The sequence below is a fragment of the Phalacrocorax aristotelis genome, chromosome 2, assembly GCF_949628215.1.
Source record: "Phalacrocorax aristotelis chromosome 2, bGulAri2.1, whole genome shotgun sequence".
In the NCBI taxonomy this organism is placed as follows: Eukaryota; Metazoa; Chordata; class Aves; order Suliformes; family Phalacrocoracidae; genus Phalacrocorax; species Phalacrocorax aristotelis.
The window spans coordinates 20,027,336-20,046,618 of record NC_134277.1 but is presented as its reverse complement, the minus strand read 5'-3'; the positions used below and the strand labels follow the sequence as shown (position 1 = coordinate 20,046,618).

Genomic DNA, 19,283 nt, shown 5'->3' with positions numbered 1-19,283 from the left:
TCTTTCCAGTGCTGTGCTCTTTTGCCGGGAAACGGAAGCAAGGAGGGGCAGAGGTACTGGGATTCTGCCTTTTGCTTTCTCTTTGGGTAGTTTGAGCCTCACTAATGCAGCCAGTGGTTTTCAGATGCGACCAGTGACTCCCTACTTTTGAGCAGTGTTCTTAAAACTACTTTTGTTTTGAGAGAGCATAGGCTGCGATTATCAGCCTACAAGACTTTGTGAATATAGACTGTTGGCCTTAAGTTTGGAAAATGTCACTTAAACCACTGTCAGATGCAAGTTAAAGGGCAAACTGCATAATTGTATCTCAGCTTTCCAGTAGATTCATATAAATTTTTTGGTGTACTTTTGATAATCCTCATTATTTCAAGGTATTATCACCTTGAACCTAAATAGCATTAATTGCATAGTTAATACTTAAACTCATACTGTTACTCTTGGATGATCAGAAATAATGTATTGTTCTTTTTAACTTTATGGTTTCTAGATATAATGTGTTATTTGAAATGACTAAAAGTAACTCACAGGTGGATGAAGCTTGGAAATGGGTATTGGTGAAATAAAACTGAAAGATAGTATTACAAATGCTGGGAGCTCAATTTCTTGAGGCATATGTCAACTCTGCCTTGTGATGAAACACTGAAGGGCAGCCGATGCTTTAAGAGTCAGATCATCTATTTGCTAATAACTGCTGCAGGGCGTCGCTATTGGGTTAAAAATGTTTGGGTTTGAGATCATTGCAATATTTTCTGGTGCGTTAAATTGCTCATATTTCCAGCTTTAATTGCATTTTAACTAACAATGTTTTGGTTAGTCAACCTTGATGATGTGTTGTTTGCAGGGTTTTAAGCTGTGGCAATGCCACAGCTGTCTGTGGGAGGCCGTCAGTGCTGGTTTTCAAAGGAGCTTTGGCACATTCACTCTTAACTTGCTTTTTTACTGTTTTAGGTTTCTTGAAGTCACAGTTTGCTGGCAGCTGCTGTGCTGCGATGCCCTGGCATGCCTCATGGCAGAGCTATCTGGCCACCCTGCTGGAGTGTGGTGCTCCCCTGTAAGGAGCTGGGTGAGTGTGAAACCTTGTCCCCAGTGCTTGCCCATGTCTCACTTGTGTTCAGTAGCTGTGACAAATGCGGTGACATGGGCAGCTTTCATTGGCCCCTTCTTGTTCATCTTATTGCGCTTTCCTGGCTTTGTGTGTGTTGGAAGAAGATCTACTGGGTAGTGGTGGTTGCATGTGCATTTTCTTTAGCTTCTGGTGGGCTTGGGAGACAGTTTCCTCTGGAGAGGTGGCTATATATTGGATGGGGAGGGTATAGAGGCTTAATTAGTAGGAGTTGGAGATGGTCATTAAGATGTTGAGTTGCCCCTTCATTGTCCCTTTTTTGTATAAAAGGTAAGCATTTGGGTGGGGAAGGTAGTTTAGACGAGGTGCATCTGGAATGTCTTCTTGCTGTCCTCTTTCAAAAGTAACAAGTTCCTGGAAAATCGTTGTCTTCTCTGCCCTGAACAATTTATTTCCCTCACACAGCCTGACTCCCATCACATATTCCATGTATTGCTAAAATTTGTTAGGTGATGCTACCTGTTTTGGAATAATTATTTTCTACTCAGTACTCTGGTTGAATCATTTCCCTCTTGTAAAACTAAGGTGTGGTGGGTAGCTGCGACCTCCTGTTTGATCCTCTAAGAAAGGCATCTGACTGTTTTCAGTGCCTGAATTGGAATTGGGTCACTCTTTATGGCTTTATTCGTGCATAGATCAGTATGTCTGCTAGGGAGTCTTGCTGAGCCACAGCAAACACTGCTTATGATTCTCATCTTTGAGAATAAATCAAGATATTTGTGTGTCAGTGGTTGCAGATTTATGAGTGGTTATCAGCTGTTAGACAGAATTGTGGACTTCTAGACCTGGGTCCTTATCCTAATAGCTCTGGCAAGAAGTCACTTGAGCCTAAGGCGAATCTCCAGGAATTAATCCAGCTGGGCTTTATGTCCAAGAGGGCGGACAATTAAAGTACTGATTGGCATCTGATAATTTGCTTTAACTCTATGTATGTATGGGCAGGATGGAGAGATGTATCTGAAAAGAAGAAATATTGTCTCTTGGCTTTGTACAACAAAGAACAGTCCAGCTGAATCCTCTTGGACAGTCTGGAGCCTGAATACGCCAAGCAGAGCTGAGAAGAAATTATCCTGTTATATGTAGGTAACTCAGGCTGATGCTGGGGTGGTTCGTCAGACCTTTGGTTTAGAAAACTTGTAGATTACTGATGGAGTGTTGCCCTTTGGATTTAATTTAGACTCTGACAAGCATGCATTTTAATTCCCTGAATTTCCTGAGGCTAAATAGTTGCATTTTTGGTCTGCTACTGTAGTTGCTCTAGTAAGTATCAGCCCATTTATGCAGTGATTGACATCCATTGTCAACGTCTGAAGTAATGGGGGAGGATGCTGCTGATTTTTAGAAGTAGTCTGATTCTCAGGAAATGATCTTTTGAAGTCATGCTGTTAATCAGTTATTTCCCAACTCGTCCCATCATCTTGTTTGGGAGATGATCACGATTGCGAGGGAGATGCTGTTCTGCCTAGAGGCCTGTCAATTCAGACGACAGCCTGTTGGGCCTGTTTTCCTGCCTTCCCCTGGAACGGAGACAACGTGGGAGAGGAGTCTGTCTGCATGGTCAGGGCTAGCAAGTTATTTTGTTGAAGTGGACTGCTTTGGTAGTTCTTGATAGCACTGACTGTGGCCTGTTGCTCTGGTGCCTGAGGGGTGGTGTGCTGGGGCATCTCCTTTGGGAAGACTCACAGTAGGGGTGGGTGAGTGCTGTGTCTGTGAAGCAATGTGAATTGTTGTTGTGCCCATATTGTTATGAAGCTGCTTGTGAATTTCGTATCAGCAGAGTACTATCAATACATTGGTAACAGTCACTTTAACTTCTGATCATGTCCTCTTCGGGGAACAAACATGTTGAGAACCATGGTTGTTCTCTGTGCTACTGGAGGGATTGTGCTCTTGCTAGTCTTTTGGGTTTCGTGAGGCTGAACCACCCCTCTTAGATCAGGTGTTTGAAGTTGTGTCTGTTCATCATGCTTTGCGGTGGTTATTGGCTGCCTATGGATAGACTGAGTTTAAATTCACCTTTCTCCTATGCTTATGGTTCTGAGGGCAAGGCTTGGGTCTGTGCAAGACGCCTTCTTTGAATCTGAGGTACTACTTTTATTTTTTTTATTTTTAAGTAGGTTTAGTACTTGCAAGTGACCTCCCGTTTGGGGTTTTGCTATTAACTGAAGCTGGGAGGCAGCAAAGCTTTGAAGTGGGGTCTGGAGGGGTGGTGTCTCAGTCCCTCCATGTAAATCTGGTTAGTGCCACTCCAACCTTTAGTAACTGCTTTAAGCATATCTTTTTCAGAGATTTTTTTGTAAACTTTTTCCACTGTTCATTTATTTAGAGTAGGGTGATTTTTAGTTCAGTAGAAATTTGCCTTATGGTTGTTTTTAATGGTGCTTTTATATGTGAGCACTTTCCAGCAGTAGATTTTTGGGGGTATCAGTTGATTCACATACAGCTGTAACTGGTATTCACTATAGGCTGATTATTTTTTATACCAGTAGCTGTTTTTAAACAGTTTGATAGTATCAAATGAAACTGGTCCATTTTGGGCAACCTAATCCCAAAATGGAAACAGTTATGTGGTGTGGTGGAGCTGCAGCATGTGGCTTTTCCCCAGCTTTGGCCAAACCTGCCTGGTTTCCCAGAGCTGAGCTGTAGTTCCCTTCCAGCTCCAGTCTAGGGAGGTGCGTTTGGGTTTTCTGGTTGGTTTTTGTGTGGTGGTTGTTCCCCCCACTTCGGAGCTGAAAAGCTGCTGCTGCAGTGGCTGGGGAGCTGGGGATGAAGGCTGTTGAGTAGCTCAAGCTTCATGAGCCTGGCACTCCTATGCCTCTCCCTCCCCTGCACCATTCCCAGGCTTGTACTTGGAGAATTATGTAAAAATTAGGAGGTTAAAGGAATACTGTGATTGGTTTTTGGTATTTAATGCTGTTACCCTCGCTGCTGTGGACATTCACTACATTTATTTGGCTCGTTGCATTAAATGCTCATTGCTTATCAAACTTGCATGTTTTGAAGGTGTTTTGTTTTCATAGCTGTTTTTCAAATCTATTGTTTTTCCTGTGGGAAAAGAAAATGTGTGTAGGTGTTCCTGTGTTGCACGGTATTTTTCACTTCAGGTTTTTCTTATCTCTGTGTATGTATTCATGTTGGGTATTTGTATTTCAAGTGCCCAACTTGGAAATGGGCTTTCCTTGACACTATGCATAAGGCACTCGCAACCTGCCTTTCCTGTGCCTGTGCACATAAGCAAAACAGATGTACCTGATATATGATTTTCACTTTCTCGGTCATTTGAATGAGTCAGAATTCTTTTACTTTACAGATTTTGCCTTTGCCAGTGCTGCTCTCAGGTCTGTTTTCTCTCCTTGTTCTTTTTGTGTGCGTCTGGGGGTGTGTGGTTTCTGAATTTCTTTTCCGCTTTCATCTCCTTTTGGATGTTAATCAAGAGGGAACACCCTAGTTGTATGGTACTTCTCTGTCAGCCCTTTCCTTCTTTTTACTCATTTCCTTCCTTCCTTCCTTTCTGGGATGACTGTAAACTTTGCCCATCCTGTGATGGGATACTTGTATTGCAGATATTCTCATGAGGTGATTGTATTTTATGGGAGGAAACTGCATCCTGAGCAAATATTCAATTTGCTGATCTTTTAAGCTCTACCCTGCTTTTCAAAAAATTAATAAAAAGGTATATGTAGTCTGGATTCCATCTCAGACCTGGCAAGTCAAGAGACTTGGCACTGAGAGCATTTCCCTATCTCTGTAGCCTTTTTTATACATATTTTAAATAATATCTGCAAAATTATTCTTCTGAAGATTGCAAGGTCCTGAGAGAGGCAGATGGTCTGTAAAAATGAGTATTGCAAGATCCTTTTTACCTTCTTTTGTGTTCCAAGATGTAGTTCTTAGGAGCTCCTGGATTCTGACATGCTGGATGCAGCTGTGATGAGGAGGCCCCGTGTTCCTCCTTGCCTTTTCCATGCTGGAGCAGATTCGCTTACCACTTACTATAGCCTCAGTTCTGTAGCCCTTGGCACTGCCCTAGTACATTTTTGGTGAGAACATAAAGATGTCTATTTCAGTTGGAGACTTAAATTTATCTGTTCTTTGAGATGATAGTTCTACCCCCTCCTCACCAGGCTGTGAAAAGCTGTGCCTTCAACTGAAATTCCAATAAGGAGACCATCTACCATCATGTTGTCCTGAAAGGATGGGCTCAGCAATTGCTGTGGGCATGACCTGGGCAACATTAACACAATAAATGCACGATGCCTCATGGTGAGCCCCAGACCATCATGCTCTGCCTTAGGCAATGAGCCTATACCCGTTTTCAAAGCAGGTGCATCCTAAGATAAAAGCTGCCCACAGCACGTAGCCTCAGAAGCAGGGGTCTCACCCAGCTGGGTGTTGATTCCTACAACCTTGCCAAGACCTGCAGAGCCATTGTCTTCCTTTTCCCCCTTGTTTTATTCAGGAGGACTTACAGGACCCTCTGTGGAAGAGAGGACTGTTGTCTTTTAGCACTGACAGTCCACCACTGGGGTAGCATATTGAGGAACTGCTTGGTTTCTTCATCTTTGTTCCTCATTAGCTGCAAAGTTATCTTGGACTCTGACCACCTGATTGCTCCTTCCGAGAAGGATGTTTTCTTCCCTCTGGGATGGGAAAGGGTAATTTTGGTCTGTCATGAACTTGAGGAGAATGGATAATTCTTCAAGTGAGAACTGTAGAAGTACATGTATTTTTGGCGGTGGGGAGTGTAACTAGGGAAACACATTGGACTTTTCCAGAATCTGAAGCTCAAGGACATGGGGGCTGAACCCTGTATCAGGATAGAGAGATTTCTCATTGCTTCTGTGAGGAAGTTTTATTTACTCAACATCCAGCAGCTGATGCTCAGTTGGTGTTTGCTGCCCCTGCAGGGCTGAAATTTGTGTCTTCTATCATGTACAGGGCCCTCGGCCCAAATCAGACTGAGATCTGATCTTTGGTAATGTTTCATATCAGTCATTTGAACCTGGGACCATCTCCTTCTGCAGTTTACTGCTGAGGTGTGGGTTTGTTTTTGTTGTTCTCCTCCCCTCCCCACCCCATTATCTAGCACCATTTTCAGGGAAATGGAAGATATCCCATCCTGTATGGCTGACCCTCCACTGCAGAGTGTTTATCCCTAACAGTCTTTTCATGCTCCCTCCCAGTTTTGTGTCAGCACACTATCTTCTGTCTGGGTCTTCTTTTTGTTTTGTTTTTTACTCCTAAGCCTTTCACTAGCCTCTGGGGCTGAAATATTCCTGCAGTTTTTTGGTTGTCAGGAGGGCTGAGGGACCTGCTATGAAGCTGGTGATTTGTTTCTTATTGCTGACCACAGCCTGGGAGAGGTCAGTATCACTGCTTAACCTCCGTGGATCACTGGCAGTCTCAGCTGCAGCTCCCTCACAGTTTCTGTGATGAAGTGGGTCATTGCTGAAGGTGCATAGAGATTATTTGACCTTTGAGTGTTGTAGAGGAGAAATTATTTATCAACTTTTTTTATTTAAAATGTCTGGTGAGGTGCAAGGGCCAGTGTGCAGCCCTGTTGGCGCCACTCAGGTACAGGAGAGCGTGTAGTGGAGCAGTGTGATGCACAGGCAGACAAGCATTGTGAAGTGCAGCAGGCATCAGTCAGTAACCTCTGTGGGTGTTTTCTTTTAAAAATAACCTTTGGAGTATCCCAGCATTCAAAAAGAGAAAAAAGATTCAGTGCTAGAATTTTGATAAGACTTATGGGGAAAACATTACAGTGGTGGAGTTTGTCAGTGCTGTTCAAATACTTTTCTCTGTACTGCTTTTATTGCTATCTTAGTTTTAAATAGATTGCTCCTGTGATATATAATCATGGCTGCTTTGGATCCAATATGAGTTTAGGAGAAATGTCTTCAATACAGAGATTCCTTCTGGCCTACTCTTTTTCTGTTAAATTAATCAGGGTTTAAAAAGAATGTGTGAAAAATGGTCGTAGATTCAGAGTACAAAGAAATGGATGTGAGAACAATGATCATTGCTGTGCTAGAAAATGCTTGCATATGAAATGTGCTTTCTTGGTTTTTAGGTGAGTTTTTTTAGTCATATTTAAAAACAAACAAAAACCCCAACCAATCAAAACCATAACAGGTAGTTTTAGAGGCTTGGCAGCATCTATACTGTACTGATTTTGAGGAGTAGATTATTATATTTATTTTTGGAGGAGAACATGGTTAGTAAGGACTTTATCTTGAAAATTATTTTTAACATGATGAAAAATGCGTTGGCTGTCACTTTTTCCTGTCTATATTATTTGTGATCTTTCATTCCTTCTATTAGTAAATGAGAGGGAAAAATGGGAATAACATCAGGAAATAGATGAAGGCACACTAAACAGTACTATGGAAACAGTAAATTAAAGCATCTGCTTTTGGTTTTTCTGGGAAATCAAGAAGCAACTGGAGCAAAAAACCTGATAGTTTTGTTTTGGTTTTGTTTTATTTCTTGCTTTACACTTCTGTTTCTGCTGTCAGGCTTCCCCCTACCCTGTAGACTTTCTCCTTTCTTCCATCTGTTTTTTTTTTTTTCTCCTTTTCTTGAAACAGTCAGTTCATTGAAACCAAGGCTGAAGCCTACAAAGGCTCCATAGTGAATGAATAATAAAGGACAGATTCCAAATGTCGTTAATCTGAGCTCGATTTTTCTGTAGCATTTGTGCCTCGTTTGAGATATGGATGTGCCCCTTCTCAGCGGTGCGTGTCTGTGAGGCTGGCACGGTGGGTTATCAGGGCGTGGGAGGTGCAGGGTGAGGCTGGTGCCTGCAGCTGTACAGGCAGCATTTATTTACTGTTAAGAAATGGATATAAACTTGATGTGGTTCACTGAAATATTTTCACAGATGGAACAATTCTGTGGCATTATATAGGGATGTGAACTAGAGGATCGTTTAGTGTTTTGCGCAATTATTTGTTTCGAAGAACAAAGCTCCCCTCCCCTCCTTCCCCTGTTTGCACGCAGCTTAGGTCTCCTGTCATAGTAGAGTAGCAACATGGGGCTCTTCAGCTGCCTGAAGCTCTCCCTAATCCAAGCGTACATCCCGTTTTGGGGCTACATGCATGACTGGCAGAGGCTGGTAGTTAACCCCAGTCCCTGACCATTGGGCAATAAGTAAAACGCTGATGAGGCTGTGGGCAACTTAGTGACATTGGTTTGGAGCCCGGGTGCAGACCTGATACAGCTGTGGTCAGCGATGGCACTTCCCAGTGCCTCCCTCCTCCTGATGTATGTAGTGGGGCGCTCATGGCTAGTGGATGTCTAATTTATGGCTTGTGGATCAAGGCTTGCCAGCTTGGCAGCACGGTATTAGTGGGGACTGTCTTACTACATTTTTGTGGTATCACGGAGGTTTATTTGCTATTCCAAGCTTGTCACTCCAAAAAGGGTATTAAATATGAAATTAAAATGGAGAGGTGTTTAAAATATGAAAGAATTTAAGCAAACCCCATAAATCTGCCTACCAACTTTTGAAGTTTTTATTCCTTAAATATTGAGGGCTAGAAGTCTATTGTGTTTTTGTGAGCTTTATAAGAGCAAGTGTGTCTCTTTTGTGAACACCAGACCTCAAGAACTAAGACTTTGAAAGAGCCACATAATATTTTGAGACTTGGGGGTGGGGGGAGAAATGATGCTTATAACACTCTAGATAGCCCCTTAAAGTACTCCCTCTGCTTCCACATCCCTTTATTCTGGGACATGAAAGAGAAACCTGAGCCAATACAGGATTACAGAACTAGGTTACAAACCTGGAGTTAGACTATTTGTAGTTAAAACATCAGAAATTTATTTTATATGCTTATTTTGGTTTCAAAATTTTATGCGTTTGGAAAACTCTTTCTCCTCCCATGACAGTTCTTCTTGTCAAGTAATTAAAGCAAGACAGTAAGCAGCAGAGACAATGAATTGTAAAAATTCATTGCTGGTTGCAACAAGAATTTGAACCTCATCCATCTGTCATCCCAAAAAAAAAAAAACCTTTTCAAAAAGCAGATGGTCTTGTTACTAAAACAAATCTGGATTCTGGCAGACAGGGTGAGAAATATGTGTTGTGAGAATAGGGGAAACACTGCACTGGGAACTGTTCGTCTTGGTGGAGCGCTCTAGCTATGAATATCTCTGCTAATGCTATCACGCATGATAGCAATCATCAGAGGTCAAAATCAGTAACTTCAATTCCATCTGCAGGCTCACAAGAAATGTGTATTATTTCTGGAGAACAGCTTTTATGTGCTTTTTCTGAAAGGTGCCATCTCCTAATAAGTATTTATGAGCATCTTGGGTGCAGTTTGGGAGTGTCCATAACAAGGGGTTCTGCATAGGAAGATTTTAATCCTAAAGTGGAAATCATGGATTAGCATTGCAAGAACCTCATTCAAAATAAAACTCTATACTTACAGTGCTATGTTTATGCACAAATGTTTGCTCTTCCGGGTGTAGTCTAGCAAAACTCGTAGTTTAACAACCCAGTTAGTAAGTAATGCCAGCTCTCCATTATTTAATGGTACTTTAGATGATAGCAAAGAAAAATAAATCAAAACAAAAAAAACCCCAACTTGCTTGAAGCTTATTTCTGTCTATTACTCCTCTGTGTGTTTTACCTACGTGAAGTTGTAGCTGCGTGACTTAATTCAGGACTCATTCTCTCTAGGAATCCCTGAGTCATTGAATCAGCTTCATCAGATTCATTGGCTGCAAAAGATAAGTAAAACTTGGAGCTGCTTGCATGCTTGCTGCAGATACTATAATCTATGGCTGGTAATTGAAATTCCTAGGGGCTCTGCATATCTCTTGCATGTGGCTCGGACCTGAGTAGGTCAGTTTTCTAGGATGGAAATAAGGTCTATTAAAAACACTTTCATAGGTGACTGTCTGTTCACTCAAAATCAAATTGAACCTTCTCTCAGAAAGAAGACATGCTCTCTGGAGTTATTCTAGCCTCTTCATCTAGAGCTAACAGCCTTTTCAATAGTATGTAGTGGGAAACTGTGAAATACATTTGAAAAAGACAGTAGCTAGCTCAGACCCATCCTTATTCATAGTAGGAAAGTCAATAAGTATTTCAGGTTCAGTCTTAGGTCCATCCTATGTTTAAAAACAGGTAGAAATCTGAAGACAAATATTTTGATAACTACACAATTGCTACCTCCTTAGGTCCCCAAAGCAAGAAGATTATAATGAATAGGAAGGTCATTAGCATCACGTGGAGTCTGCTGGGTGTGAGCCTCCTTTCTGCTGTGCAGTGCTGGTTTGTGCTGCTGGCTGAGGCAGAAAGCAGGGGCATGCTATGTGTGGTCCCTCGGGATGAGTCTTCTGCCCAAAGAGGCAGCACTTGCCATGCAATTACAAGGAAAGCCAAACAAGAATCTTTGGCATGACTGGCAAATATGTAGTTTAGTTTAAATGAGCCATCCTCCCTATCTACTGCTGTTATGTCAGCACTTATTTTTTTAGTGTTGGTTTGCCTCCTGCATGGATGCAACATGAGTTAAAAAAATAAAAATACTTAGATAGGCATGGCAAACAGCTTTAAAACTGTCTGCGAGGAAAGGAACACAACTGTCTCATCTGGTAACTCTTTTCTGTCTCCTGTGTGATCTGAATGTGAAAAAAGATATGAAACGGTGCTGTGTGTGTGGGCAGGCTTCTTCCAAAGTCCATCAATCTTTTTCATTGTATCCAGGAACCTGAGAATAGTAAGGACTGTTGCAGCCTTCATCCTCATGTATATACAATATTTTATCTTATGTGAATCTTAAAGTATGTGAGCTTTTAGTCTCACTAAAATATATGAATAAAAGATGTGAATATTCGTGTGGGTTTTTCTTCTGAAGCACCGGTGATACCATTCCATTGCTGTTGTGTTGATGTGCTTTAAAAATAATTCCCTTTAATGCGTGTCATTACATTTCACTGACCCACAGAATGAAAGTTGGAAAATGTCCTTAGCTTGATAGGTAAAATATTAGAGGAAAGAGGTCCAATTTAAAATCCATTCTCTGCCCTGTTCACAGCAGAATTTGAACCACAGTTTCTCACCACGGGAAAGTTTATGTAGAGCTGGGCTAAAGGGTCTTCCTTGATGCAGTACTGGTGGTGCATCCTTTTGGCATCCATAACTGCACTGTTCCAGGAGCTAGGTTGTGACCACTGGGACACTGCCTGGGACGACAGGCCTCCCTGTCCCGTCCTTTGTCCTTGCAGGGTATGTATATCCTAATGCACAGCCCCAAAGGTAAGGGGAAAATGGAAATCCTTGTCCCAGAGCACTCAGTACCCTGTAGCACACCTTACGAGGACAGGTGACACATACTCAGGATCCCCTAATGATGGAAAGGAGTTGTGTGCATGTGAATCCTTCACGCTCTGCACAGCACTTATGTTTGGCAGCCAAAAGAACAAGTCGATGTCTTATTTTCTTCCTGTTCCTGTTAGCTATGGGCTTGTATATGAGTGAAATGTTGTGACATGTGCAGTGGTCCAGAGCTCAGCCCCCTGTGTCAGCTGGAGTGGGGCTCAGCTGCTTGCTCCCCTCTACCCATGTTGGGACCTGGGTGTAGAGACCTGAATTTCAGTGTCTTCATCTTCCAGGTGGACTCTGTGCCAGTTCCTGCTGTGGCCTGTCCCAGAGTGACGTGTATATTTTTTGTGTCAAAGGGAATGCTTTAAGCTCTGGTTAAACATAATGTGGTTCCTGAGTGTGTGTGTGTGTAGCTTTCTATGTGAAATAGCTGCCATACAATCAATAAAAATTGGAGAGCTCTGGGTGCAGTGGTGAGGCACAGAGTGGCATGAGTTTATACATGTATATGTTAACATCTATTCAGTTTTACTTACGGTCTGTTTTATTATTTCAATATTACATTTGTTTAAATATTTAGTCTTAATCTTGCTCCTCTTTGGGATGCTTGTACATGTTGAGCTGCTGTGCTGTTTCTCCTAGTAATTCTTAGGTTCCTCGTAGTAAACAGAAGAGTTACAGCTGTCTGGGTTAGTCATCACTGTTGCAGTGCTATCCTCACTCAGTTGTGTGACAAGTGCATGTTGGGTTTTGTTGAGGGTGAGATAATCAGAAAAGTTTGGCTTCTGCCAGGATTGAACAGCTTCCTCCATCTCCTTTGGCTTCACTGCCAACAAATCAAAGCAAACCATTGTTGGCTGTGGGAAGGACTGTAGGGTATGAGAGCAGCTGAGCCCCATAATGCTGCTGTGGGATGCAGAGATCAACCCTGGACAGGAGGTGTAATGCTGGCACGGCCCCACTTTCCAGACGTGGACCCTTATCCTTTACTTGTATCCTTGGCATGCTATGACAGTGCTTATGCTGAGCAGCAAAGCTTTGACAAAGCTAGTGGGTGGATGCTGTGATTTGAAAACTTACCTCTAGTTTTCTGTCAGCCTAGTGTGCTGGTCTAAACATTGCTCTAAGAAGCCTTTTATTTTCCATACAGCTCTGGGGAGTGCCTTAGATCTCCTTTCAATATTATTTTTTTTTTGTGGTCAGTGAGAATGTGCTGTGTTTGTCAAAACGAATTTGTTCAGATCTGCTAATGGATTCAAGAAGAAAACGAATTTTACAATTCTGTGCATCTTGTAGAGTCTTTTTGCTCAGACCAATTTATCAAAGAGTTTGAACCCAGCTCCCCCTCTGTAGTCATTCACGCCTCTCAAGGGTGCCTTTGTCAGGCTGTCGATGCAGTAATTCCTTGAAAATATTAGTGGAAACATGGGATTTGAAGGGAAGATCAGGCTTATAGTCTTGAGATAAGAGTAGTGGAGGAAGGAAAAAAGGTAGAAATTCACAGGCATTTTTGCTATCATAAATTTCTGTGAAGTTCTTGAAGGAAAATGAATTCTAGGTCATGATTAGAGGAGGGTTTTTTTTTTTTTTTTAAAGAAGCAAACTGAAACCTTTATTGATGCCCTTTTACAGATTTTCTAAAAGTAGTATGTCTGAGGACCACAACCCCTGAAGGACCACATCTCTAACTTCTTCATGACACATGTTCTATTTAAGATCTTTCTGTGTAAAGGGGTCTTTGATGCATCCAAGAGCAATTATTGTCTGCGAAATAAATAATATGGTGAATATTTTTCAGAATGTGGTGCTGCTTAGAAATTTTACATCTCTGATATGTTTTATAAGGATACCCTTGTAGTAAGTATTCAGTGTAAGTTAAATTATGGATTGGGGAATCAGATCCTGCATTAGCAAGGCAAAATTCTGCAAGCTCATTCTTGGCAAAGCCCCAGCCTTTTATGCAAAAGGCCGTTGAAATGGGAGAAAACAAATGCTGAGGTTGTCTTACAGCAATGGATTAAAATTACTCCACACTGCTCTGGGGAACAGTATGGCCATGAGGGAAAGGGTGGTAACATCAGCTGACTTTAATTTGCCAGAAGTCATCCTGCCCTCTCCTTTAATATTAGCTGTTGGAGAGCTGTGATTAAGCGTTCTCCCTCCTGATAGCAGCTCACTGAAAAGTGGCTGACAGGTAAAACAGCAGCCAAACTGCTACATATTTTAGAAGGTGTTTGCTGATGCACCAGCATCCCTTGTCAGCACTGCTGATAAGCTCCAACGCAAACTACCACCCAGAATTTCTTTGGCAGCCCAGCGGATGGCCAGATGAATTGTGCTATGCACAGTATGCTAATTGCCACCAATTGGCTACACTTGGTTGGGAATGGCAGGGTGATTGTGTATGTTTGGTTTTTTTTCTTTATAATCTAGTTCTAATATACTTAGCTTGTACCATTCTTGTTCTGAGAACCAGACTCTTTTTTGTACATTGGCAGCAAAGGGAATTTTTGCTAACCTCAGAAATCCTGTTGATTAACTACAATACAAAATTCAAAGCCATTTTATGTAAAACTAATTGAAAAAAATGCAAGAAAAAGTTTTGGATTACAATATGAAAACCTTTTATATTGTTGAAGTGTTTTTAACATATTATAGCAAATATTTAATTTTTCTTTCAAAGACCTTGTAAAGTCAGAAGTACCTTCTATCCAAAAAGGAGCTGGCCTCACAACTGAGTGTCCCTTTGCATCCCCTCGGAGATGGGTAGGATCTCTTCTGTTCCTTCTTAACAGGCAGCACGCATTGTTTTATCATTTTCTACCTCTCCCTCCCCCATCTCCATTAAAATCTTTCTTTAACTGTTAGAGTAGTTCAAGCCACAAGATGGGGGTATAAGGTATTGTACAGAGAAATGGGGAGGAGAGTGAGTGTGTTTCCCCCGGTATTTAGGAGAATGAAGCTCCTCTGTTTAAGGGGGGAGCTGGGGCACCATTGAGCTATCTGCGGTGGTAGATGGAGATGTTGGGGTTTCCCTGATACGTGGCACTTGCTGCTGCATGTTGGTCCCTGCTACCACACCAATCCCGTGGCATTGGTGTGGAACCACCCAGCAGCTGCTACCAGGAGTGATGGTAGTGACACATCAGACTTTGACAATGCTCGGCTTTAGGCTGCAGGGCAGATGTGGCAGATGTGGCAGATGTTTCTGAACCCCTCATCTTTTCATGGTCAGGGGCCACAAGGCACCTCTGATGCTGGAGAAAAGGAGACTTGCTTACTGCTCCTGCTACAGCATATAAGCATCCTGGCATAAAACAGGCAGCTTCTGCTTGCCCCAAACTAAGGATGCAGAAGAAGTGCAGGTTCATGCTAGTATCTGCTTGTCCTTTCCCAGGCAATTTATGATGCTGATCCTAGGAATGTGCTGGGTGCACTCATTTCTCTTTGAAATACAAAGCCATTACCTTTTTGCCTTCCTCCAGCTGCAATTTGGAAAGAAGAATGAGGGAGGTACACAGGCACGGGAGTTGTGAATATGGATGTGACAGCAAGAATGTTCCATGGTATTATGCTTTGCTATGTTATAGCAAATAATAAAGTGCTCCCTAGTCATAACACCACATGTTTACTATGCTGGGGGAATTGGCAAAGACAGAGAGAAGGAATGGTATGTTGGCATGTTTTGTTTCTGTCCAAGAGCCCCAGTAAATGAGGAGAGTGAATAAATACTGGGAAGAAGATCATGTATATATAGACTGTTAGTCAAATTGGGCTAAATTGCCTTGTCAATTGAAGGAAAGTGAACAGAGAGGGCAGGATGTTCAGAGGGATTTGAACAGCACCTAAGACAGGAAACAAAGAAAGATGTTTAGAGACTGAAAGGTTTCTTTGGTGGGGATTTTTTGGTCGTGTGGGTTTTTTTTGGTTGGTGGTTTTGTTTTTGTTTCTGGGAGGTGGGTGTTTAATTTTTATCTGTTACACTTCTGGTGGTAATATCCTGGATTGTTCTTTCATCCAGCAGACGTGATGGTCGTCACTGTAATACTGTGTGAAGCGTGAGATAAATAGATGAGAGAACAGTCTGAAGTAAAGACCATGTTTATTCTGATTAAGAAAAACAGCAGACTGATTGCCATTCAGCTTCCTGAAACAGCTGCATGCACTGCTTATTTACTTTGTCTTTTTTCTCATTTTTAAGCCCCTTTTATAAAGAATTATATTAAAAGTCAAGAAATAATTGTTATATGATCTTGAATCATGCTCTTTAGAGTTGTTTAACTTCTTAGATTTCATCTTTTTTAAATCACAATGAATCCTTAGGTGAGTCCATAAAAGTACGTTCACTAATATCCCTGATTTTCTTGTTTGATTATTTTTTTCTCAACAGACTTTTATTTGCAGTTTTCCACTGGGGTTCAACATAAATAACACATGAATATCCGAGGTGCACCTCTGAAAATAAACCATTCTTGGCTGCTTAAGTCCGAATTAACCATCTGTGGCCTTTTCTTCCGAGTTCTGCTAAGCACGGCTCTGCGAGCTCAGTAGCCGTAGCCCTCCTTTTGTGAGCAGTGAGTTGCTCCATGGGCTGCGCTCTGAGCCTCTGCATCCTCCTGTTCTCTGATGGGCCATGGAGAGAACAGAACTGCTTGTGTTTCCACAAATGTGCTTATATCCCGCTTGGCTCTGTGTTCAGTGCCTGTGAGTGGATCTTAAGCATGTGGATTCAGCTGCTGAAATCAGGATTTAATGTGACTGAGATGCTGTTGACCAAATATATTTGGGTAGGGTTTCCATCTGGGTTTTCTTGCCCTTCTCAGAAGCTACTGAAGTCTTCCTTGGCAGCAGAGGAGATGCTCTGGGGGGCAGTCAGAGCTTGGAGTTGTACAGAGCCCTGTTTTTTGGGAAGGTGTGGCATTTCTTACTCATGTGGTCATAAGATTTGGGCTTCAGAGGGAATTTGCTTCTGTCCTCTGAATTAGGTATGTTAGTATCGTGGCCGTGTGCTGGGCCTCTGGTCATACCTTGTCAGTTCTCCATCGTGTTATAGCATCAGTGCTGTCTTTAACACAGGTATTTCACCTGTAGGACAAACGTTTTCTGATGAATCTTGAAACGTCATTGGGCTTGAAGTGGGATTGAGGGAGAAATGTAATATTTTGTGAAATGCAAGTGATGGGACTAGCTGCCTTGAATAGTCCCTTCTAGCCTTAACCTCTACAAAATAGTACAGCTGGTTTGCTGAGGGCTTGACTTTGAGGACGGATTTAGTGCCGTGTCCCACAGAAGGATGCTTTGGAGGCATTTTCTAGGCTAATCAGAAAGATGGAATAATTACCAGTTACAGAAATCATTAGAGGCCGTCTGTGGTATTCAGAGAATGCTAAAATAGATGGAATAAAATGGGCCTTGTCCTTCTGTAACTGCTGAAGGATTGCCAGGAGGCTTCCTGAAATGAAATGTAACCCCTCCATCTGTCTCTTCTGCAGTTTTAACTTGTAGGTTTATGTTGTCAGAACTGTACATCGCTTTTCATTTTTGATAAGATTATTTGCTGCTGTTACAATATATTTATATATTTTAAAAGATTTCAGAGCGTTCCAAATTATTGTACTTTAATCAGATGCCAGAAGTTATTAATGATAACTTGCTGCTATTTTACTGTAAAGCTAACAAATACAGGAAGTAATAAATTTTCTGTCTGAAATTTAACATTAGCAATGAAGTGCACATTCATTGCAATGTCCTTCAAAGTGCAGTACAGAGTAACTTGCTCCAAAGCAAAACCAGTATGAAGTGAGGCTGACTGGAATGGGGACCCTTCTCCCTTCCTTGTGATGTACTGGGTGATAAATTCTGTGTCATGGGTACCTGGTAGGAGCTCTAAACTCCTGGCTTAATAGTTCCCACATAAAACCAGCACTTCTTGCTCAGCTGTTGAGTGCACGTACAAAAATTCACGTTTAGGTTATGCTGCCTACTGTCATACAGTACTTTGACAATTAACAGTGGCTTAAACTACTTTTTCTCTCAATGCTGCTTCAGACAGACACAATATTTGTAATGTCATTTCCAATTTTTGCTGTTTTTTCTTTCCAAAGATTATATTAATGTTTCATTTTAAAAAAATCTTCTGAATGGAGCCCTCTGTGTAATAAAAGTTACATCTCAAACTATACAAAAATTCCTACTTCTACATTAAAAGAAAAGGAAAGTTCAGATTGCTAGAGAGAAACACTGAATTTTCTAGGCTTGCTTTATCCTGACTTAAGTCTGCTAAAATTGAACAGCTGCATCAGCCAAAACCAGTTTTTAGTAGAACTGAAGACTCAGGCTCAGTCTGCAGGAGGCTGGGGTTTTTTTTTTGACCTACTAACATTCTGCATCTTGCATTATTTGAATGAAGTCAACAACAAATGTTGCGGGCCTTCTATTTTCCTGGCTTAGTTCTTTTTTCTTTCTTTCTCTTTTTTTTTCTTTTCCTCCTATTGTCCTCTGCTGTTCCCAGGTGCAACAGAAAGGACACGTGTCTTCCTGCTCTTCTGCTGGTTGCTGTAAACTTGAAAAAAGTGCTGGCCCATTGCATGGGACCCACGCGGGGAGAGGTAGCAGTGAAGTCTGCCTGCCACCGCGTGAAGTGGTAACAGACTTTGTGGTCACAAAGTAGAGCAGTATCAGCTGTGGGTGGCTGCTATGACGGGGATCTCAAAATACTTTGATTTTTGGTAGCTATTGAGACTTTATCAGCCTGCCTTGTGTTGCTATCTGCAGCTGCACCTCCAAGTCCTCTGATTACGGGAAATGCAGCCTTTTTTCTTCAAATGCCAATAATTCCTTGCCTTTGTCGTTATTGCAGAAAAAACATGAGAACTGTGAAGGGTGAAATTGCTAAGATCAAATAAAAAAAACCCTCTGAATTTCCTTTCCTGATAACCATGAATCATATTTTGATTGGGTCATGATTTTTTTTTCCAATGCTTAGGGTTGGGAGCACTGTTCAAAATCAGTGAGCAGCATAAACATGCTGTTGTGTGTCCTTATTCTGTGACTTGGGAACCCGACTCTCTTATTTTTCAGTGGCTAAGAGCTTTAGTTCTGTTTACTTTATGTTGAAACTGCATAATGGGCACTGTTTTCTCCTGTACTTGGTGGGAAACCATTTTTGTTTCTTCTCATTGTGGTTGTGACTCTAGCAGAGCCTCTGTCAGAAAGCAGTTGAGATGTGCAGGAAAATGTCCACTTTGTATTTGCTTCTAAATGATCTAGTTCAGATAGTATAAAAGTAATCTAAACATAAAATAGAACATATATCAAGTGTATTATTATGCAAAGGATAAAATAATTCTCTGTGCTACACATCAGTTTTGTAGTCTTACACCTTATACATGCCAAACCTCAAGGTAAAAGATTTTGAGAATGTGAACAAAATTATGACCAGACCTCAAAATGATCTGCAGTTTGAACTTAAAGCACGTATTCTGAAATATTTTCCCAAAGACAGTTTCATTTACAAGCTTTCTAATGTGATAAAGAAAGGTCTAGTGTGAGTTTGGAGAGAAACAAGGTGAATCCACTTGCTGAAAAATGCTCTGGAAATTACTGTAAATATAATGTAAATGTGCAATTCTTGAAATTTTAAATGATCCTGGTCAACAGATTATCTTTTGGTTAAAAAGAATCTACTACACTAAAACTGTTTAAAAAAAAAAAAAAAAGTTGTACTTCATGTGAAACTACTGGTCTTATAATTAATGTTGGCTAATCTTTTCTTAACTGAGGTACTATGAAGCCCAAGTATTAAGAAGCATGGCCGTATGT

The 19,283-nt window shown here is 41.4% G+C and overlaps 1 protein-coding gene across 1 annotated transcript in view; it reads left to right on the top strand.

Moving 5' to 3' along the window:
* The window catches only part of KIAA1217 (KIAA1217 ortholog), a 371,380-nt gene that overhangs the window by 15,579 nt on the left and 336,518 nt on the right, over positions 1–19,283 (top strand). The window contains exon 2 of the mRNA XM_075082645.1: positions 949–1,063. Coding sequence (XP_074938746.1) covers positions 1,000–1,063 — 64 coding nt within the window. The 5' untranslated portion in view covers positions 949–999. The remainder of the gene's footprint in view (positions 1–948; positions 1,064–19,283) is intronic.